The sequence below is a fragment of the Callionymus lyra genome, chromosome 1 (assembly GCF_982586985.1).
Source record: "Callionymus lyra chromosome 1, fCalLyr1.hap1.1, whole genome shotgun sequence".
Taxonomy (NCBI): domain Eukaryota; kingdom Metazoa; phylum Chordata; class Actinopteri; order Syngnathiformes; family Callionymidae; genus Callionymus; species Callionymus lyra.
In genome coordinates, this window is record NC_141818.1 from 21933596 (window position 1) to 21957338 (window position 23743).

The window sequence follows — 23743 nt, forward strand, 5'->3', positions numbered from 1 at the left end:
TGAACTTAGCTGATGAGCTTCTCTTGCAGTCATTTTCCATTGACGTACTGATCTCAATAGCTTTCTCCAATCTCACGTTAGCTTCAATCAACAACCTCTTTTGAATGGCCTCGCAGCGTAGGCCACACACCAGGCGGTCCTGGATGGTATCATTGAGTGAAATTCCAAACTCACAATGCTCTGATAAACGTTTCAGCACTGCAACAAACTGTATAACAGATTCACTTTCTTCTTGATTTCTTTCATTAAATCTGAACCTCTCTGCTATAATCAGTGGTTTAGGTGAATAATGATTCTTCAATACTGCCACAATTTCTTCGTAAGACTTCTCCCCCGGTTTACTTGGTTGTAACAGACTTCTCAATAAGTTGAACATTTTTGCTCCCATGACACTCAGAAATGTTGGCACTAGAGCAGCTTTTTTCATGCTGTTTGCCAGGTCAAAGAACCTTTCGGTGTATGAACTCCATTGTTCGTTATTTTCTTCATATGGTCCTATGTTTCCGACCGGTGACATCATTTTCACAACTTTCAAAAATTATATTGTAACTTGAGCGCACTTATCTCTTTATTCCAGCTCTTCTTGTGAAGTTTTCTTCATCTGTCGTCCTTAATTCCAGCTTTTCGTGGGAACCAAGTTTCTTCAAAAACTAGCTCATTAGGGACAAAAACTGCAATACACAACACTTATAAAGAAAAGCAAGGATTACACAGAAAAAAAAGCAAGGAGCTACAGCTGTGTTTTTTTAAATGTGGATCATATGTCCGGGTTAGGAAACCTGGCATTTTTCCTTAAAGTCAGTCATGTTCGGAAAAGTACCGGTGTGGAATAAGGACTTTGTATGTTAATTACAGTTTGGAGTACTTAAATGCTCTTGAGTTTCAATTAACACAATCGTAAATATACCATGTTCTTATACTCGGGTTTAAATGGTTAACACATGGCTGATTTGTGTATAAAGATGTGTAGCATAAGTTGGGTTATCTACGTAAAAGTATTTACAGACTGTGTTAAAAATGTTAACTACAAGTAAGTGTACGAAAGAAAACATTTTAATTTGATTTTTTTAAAGTTCTTCATAAATAGAAAATGTTTGCTTATTAAGGGGATATGTGGTGCTTCCGCCTGAACACTTGAGACGCTAGTAGAACACTGAATGTAGAATAAGAGAGGAGAAGAAGACTGTAGTGTGACGCAACATGCTACTGCTACAGAATAGGTTCTGTCTGTCGATTCATCTGGATTGAATAAAGTGTATGAATTTAACTACTGGAAGCATCAAAAGTTTCGACCAGTCAACTGGGTCTCAAAATGTTGAAATTACCCAGAATCAAATTGGCTGTTTATTGTCCCCATAAAAGAGGAAGTACACATGGCCAAAGAGCCGACCAAAGAACCCACTGACTCCTGAGCTGTGTCTCAAATCACATACTTGCGTACTTGAACTGATTATTTTTAGTGCACAAGTGCGTATCAATTCTTAGTATACGAACCGCCATGCACGCTAAATTGGTGTACTAAAACACCCACAAAACTAATCGATGGACCCTATCTACCCTAAACAGCCGCCATCTTATGCTGTGTCTCAAATCGCATACTTCTCTTAGTATACTAGTACGCGAATTCTCAACAGATAGTATGTCTCAAATCAAACACTGCCACTACGCACTAACAGAAAATGATGTGACAGCTTCTTCTTCTACTTCTATTTAACGATGATTTCAACCAGCTGCAGGAACACTATCGCCACCTGCTGGCAGCAAGTTTTGCAAGTTTGGAAGAAGAAATAAAGAAAAAATATGAGAATCGAAATATTCGTGAGATATTTAAGCTGGTATCAGCACCGAAGACGTGTCATCCATCTACTGCTGGCTTAAAATGCACCTGTAAGTATATGAATATATATATGCATATATATATGACGTAACTTCCATTTACAACGTCACTAAAATGGCAGCTGTTTAGGGTAGATAGTGTCCATCGAACCTTACTCACTAAATTTCGCATACCAAGAATTGAGACGCACTTACGCACTAAAAATACTAACTTTGATTCCACAAGTATGCGATTTGAAGTTACATTTTATATATATATATATAAACATATATATATATATATATATTCCCAGCTCTGGAAAAAAATAGTCTGATTTTACTACTTATAGGTATATGTTCGAGTAAAATTAACATTTTTGTTTAATTCTATAAACTACTGACAACATTTCCGCCACATTCCAAATAAAAATATTGGCATTTATTTGCAGAAAATGACAAATGGTCAAAATAAAAAATAAGATGCAATCTTTTCAGACCTCAAATTGTCATGTTTATGTCCTTCCTGTTATTACTTCCTGTTACTTATTTTGAAGTTTTGTTTCCGTTTGGTACGTGCCTGTGTTTTGTTTTGACAGATGCTGGCAGGTGCGCGGCTGGGGATGATTGTGTGGCGGGTTCTTCCAACTGATAAGGAGCATCTCTACCCGGAAGAACTCGCCAGAGTATTCAGTTTCCTGACCAGGTTGGCATCTCTGATCTCGCTCCGCGCTTTTGAAATCTGAATGATCTATCCCTTGGAAACCCCTGACATTGTCAGCTCTTTAAGTTACTCACGTGAGTCTTTTTGTCCTTTTGTTTTTAGTTGCTGTTCGAGACCCCGATCTCCAGCCGTGCCCTGCCTCCGTCCCTAGCGCCTGTTCTCTTTTTTGTTCCGGTCCTTTCCGACCGTTGGGATTATTAAAAGACTTTTATTCTGAACTATTCTGTCGAGGATTATTGACACTTCCGCATTTGGGTCTCCTGCCGTGATCGACTCGTGACACAAATAATGCAAAGAAAACAAGATCATATTCATTTTAAACAACACAATACTAATGTTTTAACTTAAGAGGAGTTCAAAAATCAATATTTGTTGGGATAACCCTGATTTTTGATCACAGCTGTCATGCGTCTTAGCCTGCTCTCCAACAGTCTTTCACATTGTTCTTGGGTGACTTTATTCCACTTCTGGCGTAAGCATTCGAGTAGCTCAGCTTTGTTTGATGGCTTGTGACCATCCATCTTGCTCTTGATCACATTCCAGAGGTTTAAATGGGGTTCAGGTCTGGAGATTGGGCTGACAATGACAGGGTTTTGATCAGGTGGTCCTTCATCCACACCTTGATTGACCTAGCTGTGTGGCATGGAGCATTGCCCTGCTGGAAAAAACAATCTTCAGATTTGGAGAACATTGTCAGGGCAGAAGGAAGCAAGTTTTCTTCCAAGACAACTTTTTATGTGGCTTGATTCCTTCGCAAAGACGAATCTTCCTTATTCCAGCCTTGCTGAAGCACCCCCAGATCATCACCAATTCTCCGCCAAATTTCACAATAGGTGCAAGACACTGTGGTTTATAGGCCTCTCCAGGTCTCCGTCTAACCATCAGATGTCCAGGTGTTGGGCAAAGCTGAAAATTGGACTCATCAGAGAAGATGATCTTACTCCAGTCCTCATTGGTCCTATCCGTATGGTCTTTTGCAAACTTCAGCCTTGCTCTTCTTTGCTTCTCATTGATGAAGGGCTTTTTTTCTATTTTTACCCGACTTGAGCCCGTGTGGAACGGTTCTTGCTGGGCACTTCACCCCAGCTGCCATTTGCCATTCTTTTTGTAGGACACTTGATGTCATCCTACGGTTTCTGAGTGACATTCAAATAAGTTGACGGTCGTCCCGGTCAGTGGAGAGTCGTATCCGCCCTTGCCGGTCTCTAGCTTTGTTTTCCCCAGTGTCTGCTGTCTTATACATTTTAAGGATGGAAGCAACTTGATGCTCACTGTATCCCTCAGATAGTAAAGCCAGAATTGAACCTTTGTTTTCCTCACTCAAAACTTTTCTTTTCAACTCATTTGGCATGGTCAAAAAATATTATTTGATTCCAATTATTTTGGGGGTACTAATAGCACTGTTTTTGCCATCCAGCTGGTCCTAGTGATGAACACAGCAGTGCTTTTTATACTTTTTCTCCTTTAATAAGATTTGGTTCAGGTGATCACCTAATCAGTACCTCATGAAGCAGAATGAGGTGTGCTTGTTTTGGAATTCAACAGACGCTGGAATGGAATGCCTTTCATAAATGTGGAGATGCTGATTTCAGAAAAAAAAATTAACTGGTTTCTTGATTTTTTTTTCCCATAGCTATATATATACATACATACATATGCATGCATACACTTACAGCCAGCAGTAGGAGGATGACACGTCTTCGGTGCTGATACCGGCGTAAATATCTTGCAAACATTATGTTTCTCATTTTCTTGATCCAAACTTGCAAAACATGCTGCCGCCAGCAGGTGGCGATAGTGTTCCTACAGCTGGTTGCGATCATCGTTAAATAGTAGTAGAAGAGAAAGCTGTCGCGTCATTTCAGGTTAGTGTGTAGCGGCAGTGTTTGATTTGAGATATACTATCTGTCAAGAATTTGCAGAAGTTAGTAGGTACACTATCCTGAAGAAGTATGTGATTTGAAACACAGCACTGTGCTGTGCACCTTTCTAAGTGCACTGCTTTACTTTCACAGTGCTCACATTTCGACAGGGTAGTACTGTCTCAAATCAGACACTGCCCTATGCACTTACGGAAATTACTTGACAGCTTCTTCTTCTACTACTTTTTAACGCTGGTTGCAACCAGCTGTCAGAACCATATCACCAACACTTGGCAGTGCTTTTTGCCAAAAGAAACAAGTTATTAAGTTGCTATTCATTGTGTGTGTTATTATTGTTATTGTGTTGTTTTGTGGTAATATGTGTGTTTTCTCAAGAAATTTACACCCGTATCTGCTCTGAAGATGCGTCGTCAATCATGTAGCTTCCGTTTAGCGTCAACTACGTCACTGAGATGACAGCCGTTAAGGGTGGAAAGTGTCCATCGATCCTCACCTAATTTTCTGGCCTTTTGAGTGCTCATTGCGCACTAAATTTGTGCACGCTGCTCATCGGGATGCACTCAAAATATTAAGTGCACACCCCTGATGAGTAGTGATGGGCTTATGAGGCTTGAAGCAGTGTCATGTTGTTAAGAGGTCAGTAGGTGGCCCCATCAAGTTAAAAATGATATTTTTATAGGAAGGTTGTTCAAATTAAAGGAAAATAGTGCATAGATGGCCTCTAGTGGGCTCTAAAAATAGTGATACTTCTACATGAAGCTTCATCAGCCCATCACTATTGATCAGAAATACCTGAAGGGGCAGCATAACAAATTCGCTGCCAAGGAATGTGCTGGTAAATGTGAAACTGAAAGCCTGAAAGCGCCAAGAGGGTGAATTGTGACTTTGTTGGAGACAGCTCTTGACCTTGGTCTGGTTATTTCCAGTAAATTATGCCTTCTAAATATCGGCCCACTGTCAATATCTATAAAATATGTGAAGATACAAAAGAGCTGATGACGCTCGGACGTTGGTCAACAATCTTGTGAATTCAATAATTGTGAGTTTTTCAATTAAGAGCCGAGTCATCCACTGATCCTGTGGTGTTCTTTTATGTGGCCCATCCTTCTACAAAATATTGGCGAGATAGCCAGGACCACAACCAGCGTTGGGTATAAACAATCTATCAATACGTACCTAGGCAACATAACGGTTATATATTTTTATATGAGAATGTAACCACTAGAATCAATTATTCAATCATTGTGGCCCATCCTTCGACAACACTGTTGAGATGTCAAACTGGATTTGTTTTTTCCCCCAATACTTTTATTGGATTTCTTTGAGTAATGCAATTTCTAGAATCCAAACAGCAAGAATAGTTGGACCTAATTTGCCCAGACTTGAATGTTTGTGGAGCCTTTAATAAAAAACTTTTTTTTATTTTGATAATGGGCAGATCTGTTGTGTGGAGTCCCTCAACGTTCTGTTCTGGGTCCTTTATTGTTTTTGCTGTACTTGATTCTCCTCAGTAAAATCATTCTGAGCTGAGCCCCAGAGGCTGAACAGCTTAGTCAATTGTTTGCTAGAAATCAAACAATGGCTGACTGAAAACACTTTGCAGCAAAATGTTGACAAAACTGAAACTCTGGTGATTGCTCCTGATGATAAGATTCCAGGGTTGAGTCAGTACTTGGGTGACTTGGGTCAGTCTGTCAAACTGAGCCCGATAAACCTGGGTGTTGTATTTGATAAAGACATGTCTCTAGTCCAACACTGCAGAAAAACATGATCTGGAGCTTGTAATCCATGCGTTTGTGTCTTCTCGCCTGGACTATTGCAACAGTTTGTTTTCATGTCTTAACAAGAAGCTGTCTCGCCTGCAGTCGATTCAGAACTCTGCAGCAAGATCCTTAAAACTCATCACTGGCTTCCAGTTTCTTTCAGGATCAACTTTTTAAAATTCTGGTTCTTACTTTCAGAGCTATTCATGGTCAGGCTCCTCCTTACAACACTGATCTGATCCAGCCTTACACCCCAGCTCGGGCTCTGAGGTTTGTGGATCAGAATCTACTGATGGTTCCTTGCACACGGTTCAGGACCAGAGGAGAGAAATCCTTCCCTCTCTGTTGCTCCTAAGCTTTGGAACAATCTTCCTCTCTCTCTGTGTTTGATGGCTCTACTGACTCCTTTAAGAAACATCTTAAGACATTTTTATTTGTTCAGGCTTTTTTCAGCCTTGATTTTCTGGAACTCCTGTTGTGTTATCAGTTTTATCTTGCCCTTTAAAGTATATATTTTATTTAATATTGTTTTGATTGTTTAAGCGCTTTGTGACCCTGGTCTGGAAAAGCGCTATACAAATAAAAATTACTAACTTACTTACATGTAGACAACCCACCTCGGCTAAACCTTATTAAGCTAATAACAGCTGTTTTTTAAAGACTGAAAAAGTTTCAACATTCCACATTTATGAACAGTAAGTAATCGCTGAATAAACACCAGACTTTATTATTCATGACGAATACCTTTATTAGCTTAAACCATCCATTTATATAATTACATGTCAGCAAAAAAAGTGGACTACATCAGTGAGGCTGTTGCAAAGAGCGTTATTATGAAACCATAACCGTTTTATTTAGCATGCATCATGCTTGACTTTTAAAGGCTTACAATGCTCATATACAGTACATCTATTTTTCTAAAGTAACAGGAGGAACATAGCAAGAATAGACATAGACACAGACTGATTAGTTGCTTCCAAGACAAAATATTCAGATATAAATATTGACCTTGTTAAGAAAATGAGAAAAGGAAAAGAAAACCTCAAATATTGTTTTAGTATTTCCCCTCGCTGTTGATCCTACATGCTACAGCAGTGATCAATGCAGCTCCCTTCCCACTTCCATCTTCAGACTTGTGAAAAGTCACATTGCACTGTGGAGCCAGATCCTGCAGTGTCTCCTGCATGATTCTGGAAAAACTGCAGAGTAAAGGAAAAATAAATATGTTTTACATGGATCGAATAATAGTAAAAAAAAAAGCATGAATTTATTTAATGGAAATCAAGGAAAGGAGTGATACTTACAGTTAAAATATAAAAAATATATATTATTCAATTAAGTTATGATGACCAACGAAATGTATTATATAATATTATTTAGTTGTTTTTTTTTAAAAACACTAGAAACTATAAAGTAGTGGAAGTAAAACAAACATTCCAATACATAAAAGGATTGAAAAACCATTTTGCAGCAATTCTTAACATTTTGACTTTCATTTTAAATCTTTTCTGTAATGATTGGTTTAATGTTAAGCATTAATGACTCATTATTATTTTAACAATGATCTTCAGTACGTAACTTTGTATGAACAAACAATATTTTAAATCTCTGTGTACTTACTGTGGATGAGTCTTGTAAAGTGTTCCATCAACACCAACAGTGACTTCAAGCCTCTGTAGGTTGCGGTTCTGTCGGATCCTCTCAATAACTGCGGCCAAACCAGCACCGCAAAATTGGGCAGCTCGTCGGGAAACAACACTGCAGACCTCCTTCACAAGGACGCTGTCGTCACATGTGGTGAAGGTGAGGCCCAGATGCTGAAGGATGGACCGAATCTGTCGCATGGCCAACCTATCACTTCAGAGACAACAGAAAAATATGTGCATAGATAAGCATGGCTGGAGGTACAATAATTAGACCAAAGTAAAATGTTACCAGCAAGCATGATAATTGAGTGCATATTGTACTTGCTAAATAATCCCTTTGAAAGGTTTCAATAGACTTTCAATTGACCAGTCATATGTTCCAGCGAAGTGGACATGACACCGGTCCATAAGGCATTGGATACTGGGCTGCAACTAGGTATTGAACTGCAACTCAGGCTGGAGACTGTAAAATATGCATAATTTTTACTCATTAAAAGAATAAGACTCATCATGGTAAGTCTGCAAGACCTAAGGGTTATTACATAGAGTATGTCCTGGCCACATATCTGAGGACGTTGACTGGTGCATGTAACCATAATGGTGGAGACTGTTGTTTTTGTGAGCGTCTTTCGAATGGAGATGAATAATCGGTATAAATACTTCTGTTGCTATGTGATATAAGTCACTTTTAAGCTAGAACAGGCTAAATTCTATCCTTGTGTGAACACTGCCAACAGCTGGCAGATTCATTTCCACAAAACGACATTACATTTCTTTATGATATTCCATTTCATTTGCTTTCTGCTGCAATTACAAAACTTAACAGCTTTATTGAGGTTTACAAGTAATTATTTGAATTGAAATCGATATTGGCTTATGAAAAAAAAAACCTTCAAAAGGATTTACCCCCATGTCGCATACTCTTACATTTTTAAATTGCGGATGCAGTCTTGGTGAACCACTTTTGTATGAACTAGTTCTGTGTTGATAAAAAGTATCCTTATTTTAAGAAGCCTCTAGAATACACACCCCTCTATGCTGTATGTTTATCTCTTGAATTGAAGAGCTATTCTATTAGATTAACTTTATTAATCCCTCTTGAGATTTCCTTAAGTCAGTCAATTTTCCATTTCACGGCAGACACAGACACAGCAGATTCCTAAAAACAAAAAGATCAGAACTAAACAGCCTAATAGCACGAGCAATGAATGAGTTCCTGAGTCTATTAGTTATGCATCTGGGAAGGAGCATTCGCGCTCCATCTGCTTCTCTGTTGACAGTCATCCTCTGAACACTGTCATCATCCATGATGGACAGTAGTTTGTCCAGTGATCTCCTCTAGGCAACTGTCACCAGTGAGTCTAGCTTCATGCCAACCACAGAGCCAGCCCTTCTGATCAACCTGTCCAACCTGTTGACACTCCTCTTGGACACATTCCGACCCCAACACACCACAGCATAGAACAGGACACAGGCCACCACAGACTGGTAGAACATGCAGAGGAGTTTCCTGCAGATGTTAAATGATCAACTATCTCTATTAGAACAGATGTAGATTTTTCTTAATTTAGTACATTTAGAAAGTTCTCCTGATTATGTCTTTTGGTTTTCATCAATTATACTGATACAATTATACATTTAACAGATGACTGAGCTATTCAATCCAAAACTATGATACATTTGACTAAACAGTGGTTTGATTTGGACTGATTCAAATTATTTCTCCTTACCTTTCAATTTGGGACAGGAACTTTGATTCGAAGATGCCAAAAGTCTTCAGTCTTTCAGATACCTTTCCTCTGAATAACAGTCCTTTAGCAGTAAAGTCCAGTAGTACGTTTCGTACTATCTCGCCGAGATACATCCCACCTATCATCTTCTCATACCTGAAAGAAAAAAACAGTCTGAACTTTTCAGAAAACTACTACCAGATCCTCAATCAAAATATAATATAATATATATATATATATATATATATATATTTCTCCTGCATTGCTGTGCTCTGCCCGTTTATGATCCATCATCCGGCTTTTTTTCTTTGTCGAAGATATCACTACTTCTTGACAAAGAAGATTTACACAACCTATGCTTCCTGCAACTACATTATTTTTCCAGTTTCCCTTTCGTCGGCATGCATGTATTCTCGCTTCTACAAACTTCATTTTCTTCACCCCGTTTCTTCTCCTCCCCTTCACTACAATCAGTATGTGATCTGCAAACATACTTGAGATTGTTACCTCTGCTTTCCAGGATTGTTAGAGCTTTCATCAACCAAACGATCAAAGCAGGTGAAGAAGTCGTCTAGTTCCCCGTTGTCCCCAAATGCCCCCCACTCTATGTTGACACACATTTGACCAGCATCGCCTTCCATAACCTCAACGTTCTTCATTTCCTCCATGTAGCAGGCATTTGTTCCGGTGCCTAGAAGGAAAAAAAAAGGGTGGTCCATGAAGGGTGGAGGTTGAAGTTTGTGGCAGGAAATGAAAGGGATTAAAAATGTAAGCATTTGGTTGTTTTTAGTTTTTTTTACTTTAAATGTGCTGTAAATACACTAGCATCCTTACCTACAATTAGTCCCACTTCACACTTAGGATCCTCGTAGGCACAGGTCATCATGGTCCCCACTGTGTCATTTACAACAGCCACAAAGTTCAGATTGAATTCCTAAAAGCAGCAGCACGATAACATCATTTAACATAACTTTTGTAGAAGAAGAACGCAAAAAAAGTAACATAAAAACAAGTAAAGTGTGCTTATCTTAAATGGATAAATAAAACATATAAAGATGAGACAACCTTGTATCGATCTCATCATTTCAACAGCACAGTGGCAAAAGATTTAGACGAGTTAAGCAGGAAAAAAAAGTCTCTCTCTGGCACTTAATTGATCTTTTCCCTTTTCTTTTTAAGGTTTAAATACCTTAAAAACTGACAAAAGGAGAGAAAAAAGACAATCAATGGGTACAATAACATAATTTCAGTCAGATGGCGAGGCATCTATTGTCCAACAACATATTTTCTTCAATGGCCAGATTATAGTTATAGTCATTCTTGTTGTGGTGCATAGAAATATTTGACCTGTATTTTTTTTTTGAGTGGGAGAACTTTGTATTATTTTACTAAGATTGAGTGTGAGGATTCATGATTCATAATGCACATTGATTAAATGTTTTAAAAAAAAACTATTCTAACTATTTTCAATTAATTTATATTTCTTATATTTACTCTCTGAGACCATGTCAAGATTTCAAGATAAAGATTTTGAATATTTTGCTCTTATATATAATATAACCGTATTTCTTTATATTGGATATAGAAGGATGGATGAATGGATGGATAGACTCTTTACTTTGGGATCAAAAGAGAGGAATACTGGTCCTATCATACTAATAAGAGAGTGGAATGTAGATCATTTTTGTCTTGGCTTTCTATCCCCTTCGAATACTCATGATGCTGGATTAAAAATACAAATCTTTTGTTTTAATCTTGCTTCAGAGTAGCATTATGATAAATATTCAAGTGAGTACTTACTCCTCTGCGGTTGGCGGCATCTTTTAATAATTTTACAACGTCGTAGCCAACACAGTCACTGGCTGCAAAGCACTTTGTCCAGTTCAGTAGAATTCCCTGGAATAAAAAAAAAAAAGGTTTAACTAGTTGCAAATAACTATTGAAATTGGTTAATAGAAAAAAAGTAAAGTAAAGAATGACAATTTATCAAACCAATCGTTACCTCGTCCAGTTTGCTTTGGTGACACGGAAAAGAGAAGGTGAATCCTAAAGGCAAGGAAGCTCCGGTCAGGCCCCTGTTTTCCAGGAAGTTGGCAATGCACTCGGCAATATAATTGAAAAGCTAAAGGAGAAAAGATTCAATGTAAAAACAATAATACAGATACAATTACTGCTAAACTATACCTCTATTTAAATAATAAAAATGTTTGAACACAATGACACAAAGTTCTATCACTGTAGATATAAAATCCTGGTGTTGTCTGCGTTTTTCCTCATAGCTTGAAGATTTCTTAAATAGGCTGCAATTCTGCAGAATATTAGAATATGACTTTCTTATTGCTAATCCATATGAACACAAACAACTTTGATATATTGATGTGGCTGGGGACAAACAATACAGATACTTAAGTGAGCTTATTCATAAAAAGATACAAGAATATGATATAACACAGAAAACCACTAAACCCTGGTCTGGAAGAGATGAGAAGGGATAAAGACATACATGTGATCGATTGCTTAATCAGACAAAGGAAAAGGGTGTTGTTTATTTTGAGCAACGAAAAAATAATAAAATATAATTCTATTTTAATATTTTAAGATCACAATAATCTTCCAATTTAGAATTAAATTAAAAAATAATAATAACTTACACAAATAAAATACACTTCAATTAAATACCGTAAATTCCAGACTACAGAGCGCAGGTAAGACGTTATTGAGATACAGTCACACCTAAAAGCACCAGACAACAAGTTGTGCAAGTTGTGCATCTTCTTGCATCTAGTTGCTGAGTATTTAATCTTTAATGAGGCAGCGTGAAAAACTGTTAATGACTCAGCAAATTGCTCACACTGACGCCGTTTGGCTCCAACGTAAAAGACAGTACTACTACAAAGTTACGCAAACACTGCTTCCAGAAGTTGAGCCAAACTTCTACAGAGGATGAAAGGATTTGGGCGAATATATATATATTTTTTATTATGTTTAGAAATGAAAATAACTTCCCGATTGGAATAAAAATTGAAGAGAAACGAGCGTATTTAAATTTACGTCCATATTTCCTTTTTTTCCATTATTAATCGAGATATACGCGTATATAAAAATATATATTTAATACTGTATATTATTTACAAAATTTTACCTTAAACGCTTATAGTTGGCTTCTATCTGACTCAATAATAATAATAGATGCTAGCTAAAGAAAATAATAAATAACAATATAACACTCCCTACAATATGGATGAGTGATTTTAATGTTTCTATATTACAATCTGTTCCTTTAAGAGTTCTAGACAAAAATGTATGTTCATTAAATGGAATGGAGCTCATTTGTCTTTGTCTTCATCTTTGTTCAAAAGTATACCTAAAAACATCGATATGAGGTATTGTTCCCAAAAAAACAAAAAAAATTTGAGGCTTGTTTTGAGTGGATGATACCAGGTCGTCAGCCTAAATCTCTCATGTTGAGGTTTTAATACAAAATGTACTTTACAGACGAGCAGTATGGAGGTATTTGGATGTTTTCAAGTGTCTTTTTGGAGGAAGTTCGTCAACTGAGCTTCAGTCGCTACATTAAAATGAACAAACATTTTTGTCCATCACTCTAAAAAGAAACCAATTACTCTGAAAATAATCAAACATTAGTCGAAGTGAGGGTCAGAAGAAAATGTGTGAAATTTGAATACTTGGTGAACCATCACTTTAAGCATTGATAATTATCATAGCAATGTTTTTTACTGTACGTTTACTTCAGTTTGTCCTGATGAGATATCAAACTTTATCTAATTTATAAAAGTGTTCCGGTCTGTAACCGACTTGCTGAAAAATATAAAATATTTTCTTTGTATGCTGAAAGAATATGAGCCATGGGTTGCCAACCCATTGTATAGAGATATGTGGATTGCTAAGCGACATGATGAGGGCTAGGAAGTGTGACAGATGTTTGACTGCCTGGGTATTATACTATCAAAGATGTAATGTTGGGTGTTTAGGAACTGGTAGCTTCTCTTTTACACAGTTTTGACGAGTTATACTCAGATGCAGAACAGGGTAGGGCTAAAAAGGCCCCAGGGGAAAGCACCAGAAAGCAAGATGGCAATTATGGCAAGAGAGAAAATGCTTGGTTTCGTATAGCATTAATAGCAGTGATAGACTAAGCCAAGAGATACAAAAAAGGCAGATGTGTTAATACCTCTTCTGCTGAGCCTTGCATCAACTCCTGTGGAATACCATAGATCTTCTGGTGCATGTCAACGTTGTTTATTTTGCCGTTTCGAAGTTGCACCAGCAGGACCCTAAAGCTGGATCCCCCCAGGTCCAACGCCAAAAAATCTCCATTTTCTGATGAGAACAAAATAAAAGTTTTTTTTATTTATTGTAAAAGACAAAGTACAATGTTCGGTTTACCTGTTCCATCTGGGAGAGAGCAAACAAATGACGGGAGCATTTTCACAGTTGCCTGCTCATGAGTTTGCTTCGACAAACCTTTCACCATTTCAGAACTCATTCGCATTTTTACTTCCAACAGCTGCTCACGAGTCAAGCGAAACGTGTCTAGGATGTGCTGTATTTCAGCATTTTGTGCAGCAAGTCTGTACGCAACAGCCGTCACCATGGCAGCACCTTTCCCACTGCCTACTTCTGATTTCAAGAAGCGCACATCACAGTCAGGTGCGAGCCGGGAAACCATTTTATGAAGCCTTCTGGAGAACCTGCATAATAATTCATGTTATTATTAAAAGTACATCCAACTGGAATAAAACATTAAACAGTATATAATGCGTGTAAAAACCATATCTCCTTGTTAGACGTTTTTTTCAATAATAACCAAGTGGTATTTAAAGTAGTAAAATGATAAAAAGGTAAATTTGTGTAAAGTTGAAGTAGTAAAAGCAGTTGAACCTAAATGGAAGCATACCATAGTTGAAAAATAAATAAGTTAAAGTGATAGTTCACCTAAAATTCAAATTCAAACTTCAACCTCGTCGTCGACCGTTAGAGGTATAGACAAAAATGTAAGACCATATTAAACAAGGGACTGGAGCTCAGGTCCATCTTCCTCCAAAATGACAAACTTAAAAACATCAAAAACCTCCATGCTGCTCGTCTGTAATGTACATCTAGTATTGAATCCTGTACATTAGGACTTTTTCAGAGAAAATATTAACAAGTCTTTATTCTAAGGTTGATTTTCTACTTTTCATAAAAGACACAAACAAATTTGTTTTAGTGAAAACTTACTCTGGATGATTTTTATAAACAGAGCCATCCACGCCAACAGTTGTTCGCAGCTTTTCCGCTGCTTTGTTATCCCGGATTTGCCTAAGGACAGCCACCAAGGCGGCTGCACAAAGGTGTGCAGCGCGTGTTGAAACAATTTGACATATTCTGCGCGCGACGATGCAGTCATCAGCAGATGGTTGCAATGCAAGATTTTTAAGAACTTCCTCAGCACTGGCTAAGCCCTCATTATCTCTGTAAGAAAGGAAAATACAATAATTCGATTGTTAACCATTTGCAATTAAGCTTTGTGTCAAAAATGTATCATAAAGTAATAAATCAAATCTGTTTATATTGATAATTCTTATACAAGCTCAGAAACCATTAAATTCTCTAAAGGGATAAAATATCTTCTGTGAGAGTTGTGAGGAAAAATACTAACTTTTGAAAAAGTCAGTTGAGAAATTTACACATTTTATTAATACTTTTTCATCAAAACTAAAGAAATCTTACAATACATTTAGCATGCATTTCTCAAATTTCAAATGTGTCAAACATTTGATTAACAGTTATGTTCAAATTGTAACAAAAGTATCTTTACAACCATTTACAAAAGTTGTCTTCTTATCTATTATTTTATCTCTTCGTACTAAGATCTGTGTAATCTATCAAACCTTGAAGTATTGCATGTAATAGAAAGAAAAATTAAATCTGCGTTGATAATTTTCTTAAGGAAACATATGCTTATACAAGTATGAGAGAAAAATTTAAACATGAAGTATTTTATGAAATGTTCAAAAGGCTTGGTATTATATTAATTTGTTTTTTTAACAATGAGAAACTAATGAATGCACTTACTTTTCACTTTCAATGGCATAGACGAATTTGGTGTTGAAGCATCCAGTCGTGAGAAGCTGTTTAGAGGCCTTTCCTTGGAAAAGGAACTTCTCTTTGGTCATCTTCACCAAAATGAGACGGACAAGTTCCCCCATGTACATACCACTAATCATTTTCTCAAACCTGTCAGACAAAAATTTTAAACAAGTTTTACATCTACAGTAGGTGAACAGTAGTTCATCCACAGACTGAATCTGTTGAACACCAGTGGTGCAAATGTGGTATATCCAGGTTTAACTTATAATTGTAACAAAGTAGGCGACTCACAGTTGTTTGCCAGGATTTAGGGAGCCGGCATCAATTTCCCGATCAAAGTTGTTGCGAACATCGTCCAACACTCCATCGTCACCAAAAGCTCCCCACTCAGTGTTGACAGACATTCTGCCTTCATCACCATCCATCACTTCAAGGTTCCTCATGTGCTCCATGTAGCAGGCATTTGTTCCTGTACCTGATTAGAGGATGTTGACAGAATGTAATTGTAAAGCATTACTTTAAATACATTTACAAAATCAAAATTTCTTATACGTTTTCTTCAACCCAAATAGTTTACAATCATGACACCTCAACCTCAAGGTGCATGCACATTTGCCTGGTTTGGTTTGATTCATATAAATTTAAATTAAGACCCCAACAAAAATATTTGGTACATCATAAAGTAGAGATCATTCAACTTTTCAATCTCAAAACGACCATTAATAAACATAAATACTAACTTTGTAGCATGTTATAGCATCAAGCAATGTTTATGCTAGCCTTTTGCACAACTTTTACTTCTACATGCTTATCCTCCAAGGGAAAGGGATCAACTAAATTCAATAGCTTAAGTGCTCAAACCACTTGAACCCATTCAACAGGTCCCAATCAAGAAAATAAGTGTTTAAATGACTGCACAATCAAATGAACGAGCGGAGTAACAACCATTCTGGACAAAACATTTTTACCAATGACCTGTGAGAGAAAGTACACAGATAATTACAACTAGATTTAATTTAGCTCACCAACAATAAGGCCGATTTCACAGAGGGGGTCATCATAGCCGCATGTCATCATGGCTCCAACTGTGTCATTAATCACGGCCATGATGTCAACCTCATAGTCCTGAGTTTTATTTAAAACACAACACACAGAACTTAGAAATGAGTGGCCAGGCAGATCATTGAAGTCCAATGTCTAGTGTTCAAATGCACATACCCCCCTTTTTTGAATGGCTTGCCTCAGCAGTTTCACCACATCCTTTCCCTCAACGTCCTTTATCCTGAATCCTTTGGTCCATGAAACCAGAACAGCCTAAAAATGAAGATATATAGTGGATAGTCTGAAATAAATATGCAATGAACATTTTTTTTTCAACATCCAACAAGCATTATCTGAAAATGCGGTGGCCCGAAAACACAGACCACTGTAGGCATCTTGACCCTGAGATAAGGGTTAAAACTGGAGTGTAAAAAGCAAGAGATTAAAATCAACGTTTCCTAAACGAGTTTCATAAAAGGACATCTTAGAAGTGCTAGTTAGGTTAAAACATAGAACATCAGTGTATTCTGAGCGAGCCTTTGACAGACATCTGTAATAAGTCATCAAAAACATTTCCTGATTGGATCAAGGTAGCAAAGGTCAGCCTTTCTCTTTGAAAAACACTGGTTTCAAGAGACTAGGTGGATTTTTGTTATCTTGCCTTTGGTGTATAAGGTAATTGACAAGTAATAAACAAGTTGACCTAGTCATTTGTTGTTGCTGCTTTCACATATGCCCAGAAAAAGGACCAAACGTATCAATATGATACAATGGTGCAATATGCTACAAATAACAATTAACAAACATCCACATTTACTGCTAGAAATCTTTTTTTTTTTTCAGAAATGCTGATTATGACAATTATGGCCAAGATCAGAATTACTCACCTCATCCAACTTGGACTGCTGACATGGAAATGAGAATGTAAATCCCAAAGGAAACCTTTGATCTTTTATTCCTAACTTCTCCATGAATTTAGCCAGACAATCAGCTACATGGTCAAACAGCTGCAGAAAATAAGCATGTGAATAAGATATGGCCATGGCATATGGATGAATGTAATCATTTGACATAAACAAATCAACAATGAGTAGATATAAGCATCATTCAGAAAAATGAGTGGAGAGGTATATAGGCCCCTTACCTCAGATGCACTTCCTCTCATTATGTGTTCAGGGATTTCAAAAATCTCATTTTCCATTTCAACCTGTTTTTCCTCTGACATCACTTTGACAAGAAGCACACGGAAATTCGATCCTCCCAGATCCAGTGCGAGAAATTGTCCTTGCTCTATTGAAATAAAAACAAAGCACAGACTATAACAGATAACAGAATAATGGCATGAAACAAGCTTTAATAGCAGAAACCTTAGATTCAAGTGTTAATAGCAACAGCCATTTGAACTTGTATGGGCAAAACATGAAGATTTTTTTCACTGCTGACAAGTCTCAAATGAGAGCGCAAACTGTGAATTAAATGCCGGATTAGATTCCTTTTAAGTCAACAATTCAAAAACACACAAGTGATTGTGCCCCTAGATGCAAAAGTAAGGATAGGCAAAGAAATGTCTTCTTAAAATCTACGACTAGTAAAAAATGCCACTGTCCAGATAATCACCAAACCCCCTCAATCAATCACATCCCCCCTATTCTTCACCCACAGTATCAATTACAATATCCTCCTCCTGACTTTCAAAACCCTCAACAACCTTGTCCCTCCCTTCCTGGCCGATCTCCACATAAACACACCCCGCCAGACACTCAGATCCTCCTCTTTCATCAATCTTGCCACCCCACCTGCTTATACAGTATTGCCACCATGAGGTACAGGGCCTTGAGCCTTTGATTTGAGTGTCTCTTAAATTGATCTTGGACCTCTATTGTACTCATCAACATATGTCTGTATGAACAAAAATCTTAATTTATAGAAAATTTGCTTAACAAGTAAATGTTTAGAAAGAAAAATGAGGAAATAAATTAATGGTCCAGAGCACTTGGAAATAAACAAGATAATACATTCATACACAAACTTGTTTATGTTGAGATAAACCTGTGGGGTGTAGTGCAAATGGCCTTGGGAGTGGGACATGGGATGTGCAAATTAGGTGTTGAATGTTTATTCAACCGGAATATAACAATTAAACATGTATATACGGTAAACAGTTTTCTGACACAGTCGTCACAATCTAGAAGAAATGTATTACCTGTTCCATCTGGAGTAGAGAGCACAAAAGTGGGGAGCATCTTCACAGCAGCTGTGGGGTTGGTATCTCTGCAAAGACCTTTGTCCATTTCTCGTCTGAATCTGACCGAGATGTCCATGAGAATTTCATCGGGAAGCTGGAAATGCTGCAGATAACTGTCCACCTAAACAAAATAATAAAAATGATTAGTATACTTGAAGAGAGTGATGTAGGACACTCAAAATCCCCTAACTATAAAAAAGTGTGGGTACTTTTTCTAGTCAGAGACTTGTAGAGACTTGCATATTATTTTTTGAATGCTTTAACTGACAACAAAAAGACTGTTCACGGAATCAGTACAACTACTGACTTAAGTGGCTATGTAACAACATAATGGTATCATATCATTGGTATGAAAGTAGTCTCCTGTCTGCACGATTACTTTCTCAAGACTTAAAAGAACTTTTGTAACAGGACATAGGCGTGACTGTTGTAATGGGTGACGAATTTTCTGAGACGTCCTTCAAGCGTTGATAGAATCGAGTATTAAGGAAATTAAAAACAAAAGGCAGTCTCAGTAATGACAACAGAAATGTGGAAAAACTATTCTGTTATTCCCTTCGGTTTAAAATTGTCTGTATTTATTAATAAATATTTGCTTCTTTTTTTCCCCCCCAACAAGTCGATACGATCATATGTACTTACATGAGGTTAGCTCAAGTTAAAAGTAGCTTAAAATGATCAACTTCTTCTACTGTGACCAACACACCATAATATACGCACTTACTTTGCTAGCTCGGTCATCGTGGAGCTCGGCGAAGCAATTTGCAAGAGGGGAAGGTAACATTGTGTCTCCCTTTGGTATTGTTTTAGGAGTTAAAACCAAGCAGCCTTTGTTTTCTGGGGTAAAGCAATCAAAACGGTTAAGTAGTATTGCTTACACGAGGAGATATACACATTGAAAAGTAAACGGAGAACTACAACATTACTGGTAAGTTACTTCCTTGATTTGGCAGGCTGGTGACGTCAACGACATGCAAGGCGTTGATTGGCTGCTGGAGGGACGCGCGCGGGGTGTTTTTTGTTTTTTTTACTACCGTTGCGCAAGTCTCTCTCGAATTAGTTTTGCTAGAAAAAAAATTCTCGTTTTTTTTTCAAACCATTCAAGAAAATGAAAATATATGTATTCTACAAATACAATTTAAACGCACCATCCGAAGAGTTTACAATTTGACACAGATAAAAACACATGAGTTTGTCATCGATTACATAGGGCATCAGATATAGTATAAAAGATTCCCCTTTAGGCGAAGTGGGCTCATTAGACAGGTGCCCCTCACAGGTGTGCTGCTCCCTCTCCCAGCGGGTCACACCTGACAGGTTCTGCCTACGTTAGAATGAAAGTTCCCGAGAAGGAATTGATGAGTGACATTTTAAAATGCTTGACAGGAGAGCCCGTGCTGCCAGTTTACAGGAACATAGAGAAGTTCAAAAAAGGGAAAGACGGCTCGTACTTTATCGCCGAAGACTTTAACAAAATCGCTCTCAAGCGAGAGCTTGTCAACGCCAAAGAACGACTCCGAGTAAGTTATGTTGCTTTTATAAAGTCGTTCAAGTAAGTAAGTGATTTATATTTATTGAGCGCTTTTCCAGACCAGGGTCACAAAGTGCTTGAACAGTCAAAACACTACTCAAAGTCAATGTAAATGTGTCATTTTTCTCTGAAGCATTTTTTTGTGGATGTCAGCCCCTAATGTGCCACAGATCCCAGCATGAGCTGCTGTCAATCTAGTTTAGCTGAAGTGATACACGTTATTCAAGGATAAAAAAGCAGAATTGCACTTCAGTTTGAGATGAACATTGATAAACTTACTTCTTTATTAACCGATCACTACTTGAGCCTTTATATTGTAAGAACTCTGTTTCAAACTAACCAATCTCACACCACATTATAAACTGAAACACTAATACACATATACATTCCATGCTACTGTTTTGACAACGTTTAAGGAGGGTATGATGAAAAGCTAAGGTCACTCTGGTACAATGGCTGTATCTGGAAATTCCTGACAACCATTTTTCAAAATTCTCATACGAGAATCAAGTTTTTTTTAATCTATTAATGGTTTGCAGTCTTCTAAGAAAGTCAGATGAAACATGGCAATTTATGGAGGAGGGCACTTTCTAAGGAATTGTTTTAGTTGGATGTGAAAACGTTGGCGTAAAAAGAGAAAGGGGTGTGGAGAAAACAAAGGCTTAGGGGATTGCTGGTTAGTTTCAATGCAAATGTCAACTCAGGATTCAATCACAATATAGCATGTGTAACAGTATGTAGTGTTATACCATGCTTAGACAGTTTGTTGTACTCTAATTTATATATATATATATATATATATATATATATATATTATAACCTGCATTACATTTCTGCGTAGATTCGGAACTTGAACTCCATGTTTTCCCGGCTCAAGCGAATGGTTCCCATCATGCGACCTGATCGAAAACCCAGTAAGGTGGACACTCTGAAAGCTGCAGCAGAATACATTCGCTTGCTTGTGGCTGTTTTGCAAGACTCTGACGGAGTGAGTCAGGCGGCCATTCAACATAATAACACAAACTGCCAATTTTCTTCAAATTGTGATTACAGTTATTTTCTTTTCCCCCAGCAAAGTGGCAGCAGAACTGATTTCCTAAAGAACGCAATCACTAATGGGCAGGCAGAGATGAGTAGTGACCTATGGAACGTGGATGATGTAAGTCATACAGTATATGGTGTTAGATTTTTCTGTTTTTAACGATTCGATTTCCTTAAAAATATTGCCATGGCACTTGTGTACAAGGTAAAAAATAAAAAAGTCTTTATTACATTCTCTCAGAAGGCTCTATTCATTTATTTTATATGCTTTTGTAAAAATGATGGATTGTGCTGGTTTACCTAAAAAGGCACTTAATATTGGAGTTTAACAAAGTAGCAAACACAAGGGTGGTAAAAATTTGTGGATTTTTAAAATCTTTTTACCTCATACAGAAACCATCTTAAATTATTTGTCAATTGATTCAATAGTCAAAACCTAATATTTTGCCTTTTTTCCATAATGATTGGTTCAATGATTATCAACTATGAGTTACAGCACCCAAGCCATTTAAAAACATTGTTAACAAACTCCACTCATTTGGTTTTGGGTCTTGGGGCAGTAACTTGAACAGAGAGGCCAGGCCCTCCTCGTCCCAGCTACATCATTCACCTCTTCCAAGGGGAACCCAAGGCGTTCCCAGATGAGTTGAGAGACACGGTCTTTCAAGTGGGTCCTGGGTCTACCAACTGGTGGTCTCTAACGGGTGGGACATGCCCTAAACACCTCATCAGGGAGGCGTCCTCCAGGCATCCTAATCGGATGCCTAAACCACCTCAACTGACTCATCTCGACGCAGAGGAGCAGTGGTTCTACTCTGAGCCTTTCCTAGATGGCTTTGCTTTCCGCCCTATCTCTAAGAGAGCCCAGCCACCCTTAAAAACAGCCAAGAACTATTTTTGAAGATTGCGGGTCAATCTTTTTCTTTCTGTCACTTCTCACTGTGTATGTCCATAGGTGAGGGTAATGACATATACTGACCAGTTTACAGAGAGCTTTGTCTCATGACTTAATCCAAATAACCTGTTTCGTTTCACTGAAAAACTTTGTTTGTGCTTTTGCTGTAACCTGTTTTCTTCATTGACAGTTACTCGAAATGTCCGAGGAGTACATGGATGATGAATTCACCTTGCTGTCCGATTCTGTAACCGACGATGGTGACATGACCCGAATGATGATCCAACAATGTGTGATGCCAGGATATCAGTTCATCATCCACTTGGCTCCTGATCAGACAACTGTAATTGTATTAATACATTCATATTTAGAGGCATATTAACCAATATACATGAAGAGTGAGAACATTTTTTTTTCTGCTGCAGATGTCTCAGCCTGGTTGAGAGGGGATTGAATCAGGACAGTGGAGAACAGAATGTATTAAAGGTATTCTTTTCTTGTTGAGTCTAAACTAAATAATGGATCGTTATGTCCTTTGTGTGTATCAACCCTTTTTTTAGTTTGTTTGTTTATTGAAAACACTAAAGTATCATATTATCCCTCAAGGACTTTAGACCAGGAACAAATGATCATGTTCTTATCGATTACTATATGGATTCAGAAATCTCTGAATTCTAGGCACAACTTGAAAGCGGCAAAAAAGCATATTATGTACTTTACAGAGGTCTGTACTCAATGGCCAATCTTTATGAGGTAGCCTTAGTTTCCATGGTACCTGTAGATTGGTTGAAACCTGCTGGGTCATGGAAACCCACAGTGGGGAACTTGATGACGTTGATGTCTTTGAATTCAGGAACGTCAGCTCGGTCCTGTTGTATAGATCCAATATCATTGTTGTTCTGCCCTCCTCTGGTCAGTCTGTAAATCAACTCTAATTGTTTCTTTGGTATTTCTTAGGACGTGCTGCTTGGAAGAAAGATTTGTAACCCTTCTGCATTATTTATCTTTTGTTTTGAAATTTAATTTATGCTATGAATTAACATGTTTTTATGTTTTATGTATTATTGGCAGCACCTCAATAAAAACAGATGACAGTTATTTAATGTTTTTTAATTATTATTGAAAAGGCCTGGTTAACAAAGAAGGGGGATTTTTAAATGTAAAGTATTAACGACAATAGAAATGTTATACACCTTGTGTAGGAGGAGCATATGTAGCTATTTTATGTTAACTATTGTCTTGTCATTTAACTGATCACATATTAACTAAATTACAATTTAAGAGGCGACAATTTATCTGGCAAGTGTCTACTAAATCTGATGCCTTACACTTTTTCATA

The 23743-nt window shown here is 37.5% G+C and overlaps 2 protein-coding genes across 3 annotated transcripts; one reads left to right on the plus strand and one right to left on the minus strand.

Moving 5' to 3' along the window:
- Nucleotides 1-6905: 6905 nt before the first annotated feature.
- On the minus strand, nt 6906-19888 carry hk2 (hexokinase 2). Its single transcript, XM_087796850.1, has 18 exons — nt 19662-19888; nt 18896-19058; nt 17837-17982; nt 17580-17699; nt 16870-16965; nt 16677-16776; nt 15943-16126; nt 15637-15798; nt 14800-15033; nt 13966-14270; nt 13751-13899; nt 11561-11680; nt 11359-11454; nt 10393-10492; nt 10066-10249; nt 9559-9714; nt 7803-8039; nt 6906-7381 (listed from the first exon to the last, which is right to left on the minus strand). The coding sequence occupies exons 1-18, from the start codon at nt 19719-19721 to the stop codon at nt 7237-7239; spliced, it is 2757 nt and encodes a 918-aa protein (XP_087652976.1). The 5' UTR covers nt 19722-19888; the 3' UTR covers nt 6906-7236.
- A 382-nt stretch (nt 19889-20270) lies between these two features.
- On the plus strand, nt 20271-22891 carry figla (folliculogenesis specific bHLH transcription factor). Of its 2 annotated transcripts, none has more exons than XM_087796924.1 (5): nt 20271-20457; nt 21310-21456; nt 21541-21627; nt 22595-22747; nt 22830-22891. In XM_087796924.1, the coding sequence occupies exons 1-5, from the start codon at nt 20272-20274 to the stop codon at nt 22845-22847; spliced, it is 591 nt and encodes a 196-aa protein (XP_087653050.1). In that variant the 5' UTR covers nt 20271; the 3' UTR covers nt 22848-22891. The 2 variants fall into 2 exon arrangements, with proteins under 2 accessions (XP_087653050.1, XP_087653058.1); XM_087796932.1 differs by having other exon boundaries at nt 21346-21456.
- The last annotated feature ends 852 nt before the right edge of the window (nt 22892-23743 follow it).

Coding starts and splice junctions, on each gene's coding strand:
- hk2 (XM_087796850.1), bottom strand. CDS start 19,721: ATGTTACCTTCCCCTCTTGCAAATTGCTTCGCCGAGCTCCACGATGAC. Junction 19,059..19,661: donor ACGATGACCGAGCTAGCAAA/GTAAGTGCGTAT, acceptor TATTTTGTTTAG/GTGGACAGTTATCTGCAGCA. Junction 8,040..9,558: donor TTCCTGTCCCAAATTGAAAG/GTAAGGAGAAAT, acceptor TTGTCTCTGAAG/TGATAGGTTGGCCATGCGAC.
- figla (XM_087796924.1), top strand. CDS start 20,272: ATGAAAGTTCCCGAGAAGGAATTGATGAGTGACATTTTAAAATGCTTG. Junction 20,458..21,309: donor ACGCCAAAGAACGACTCCGA/GTAAGTTATGTT, acceptor ATTTCTGCGTAG/ATTCGGAACTTGAACTCCAT. Junction 21,457..21,540: donor TTTTGCAAGACTCTGACGGA/GTGAGTCAGGCG, acceptor CTTTTCCCCCAG/CAAAGTGGCAGCAGAACTGA.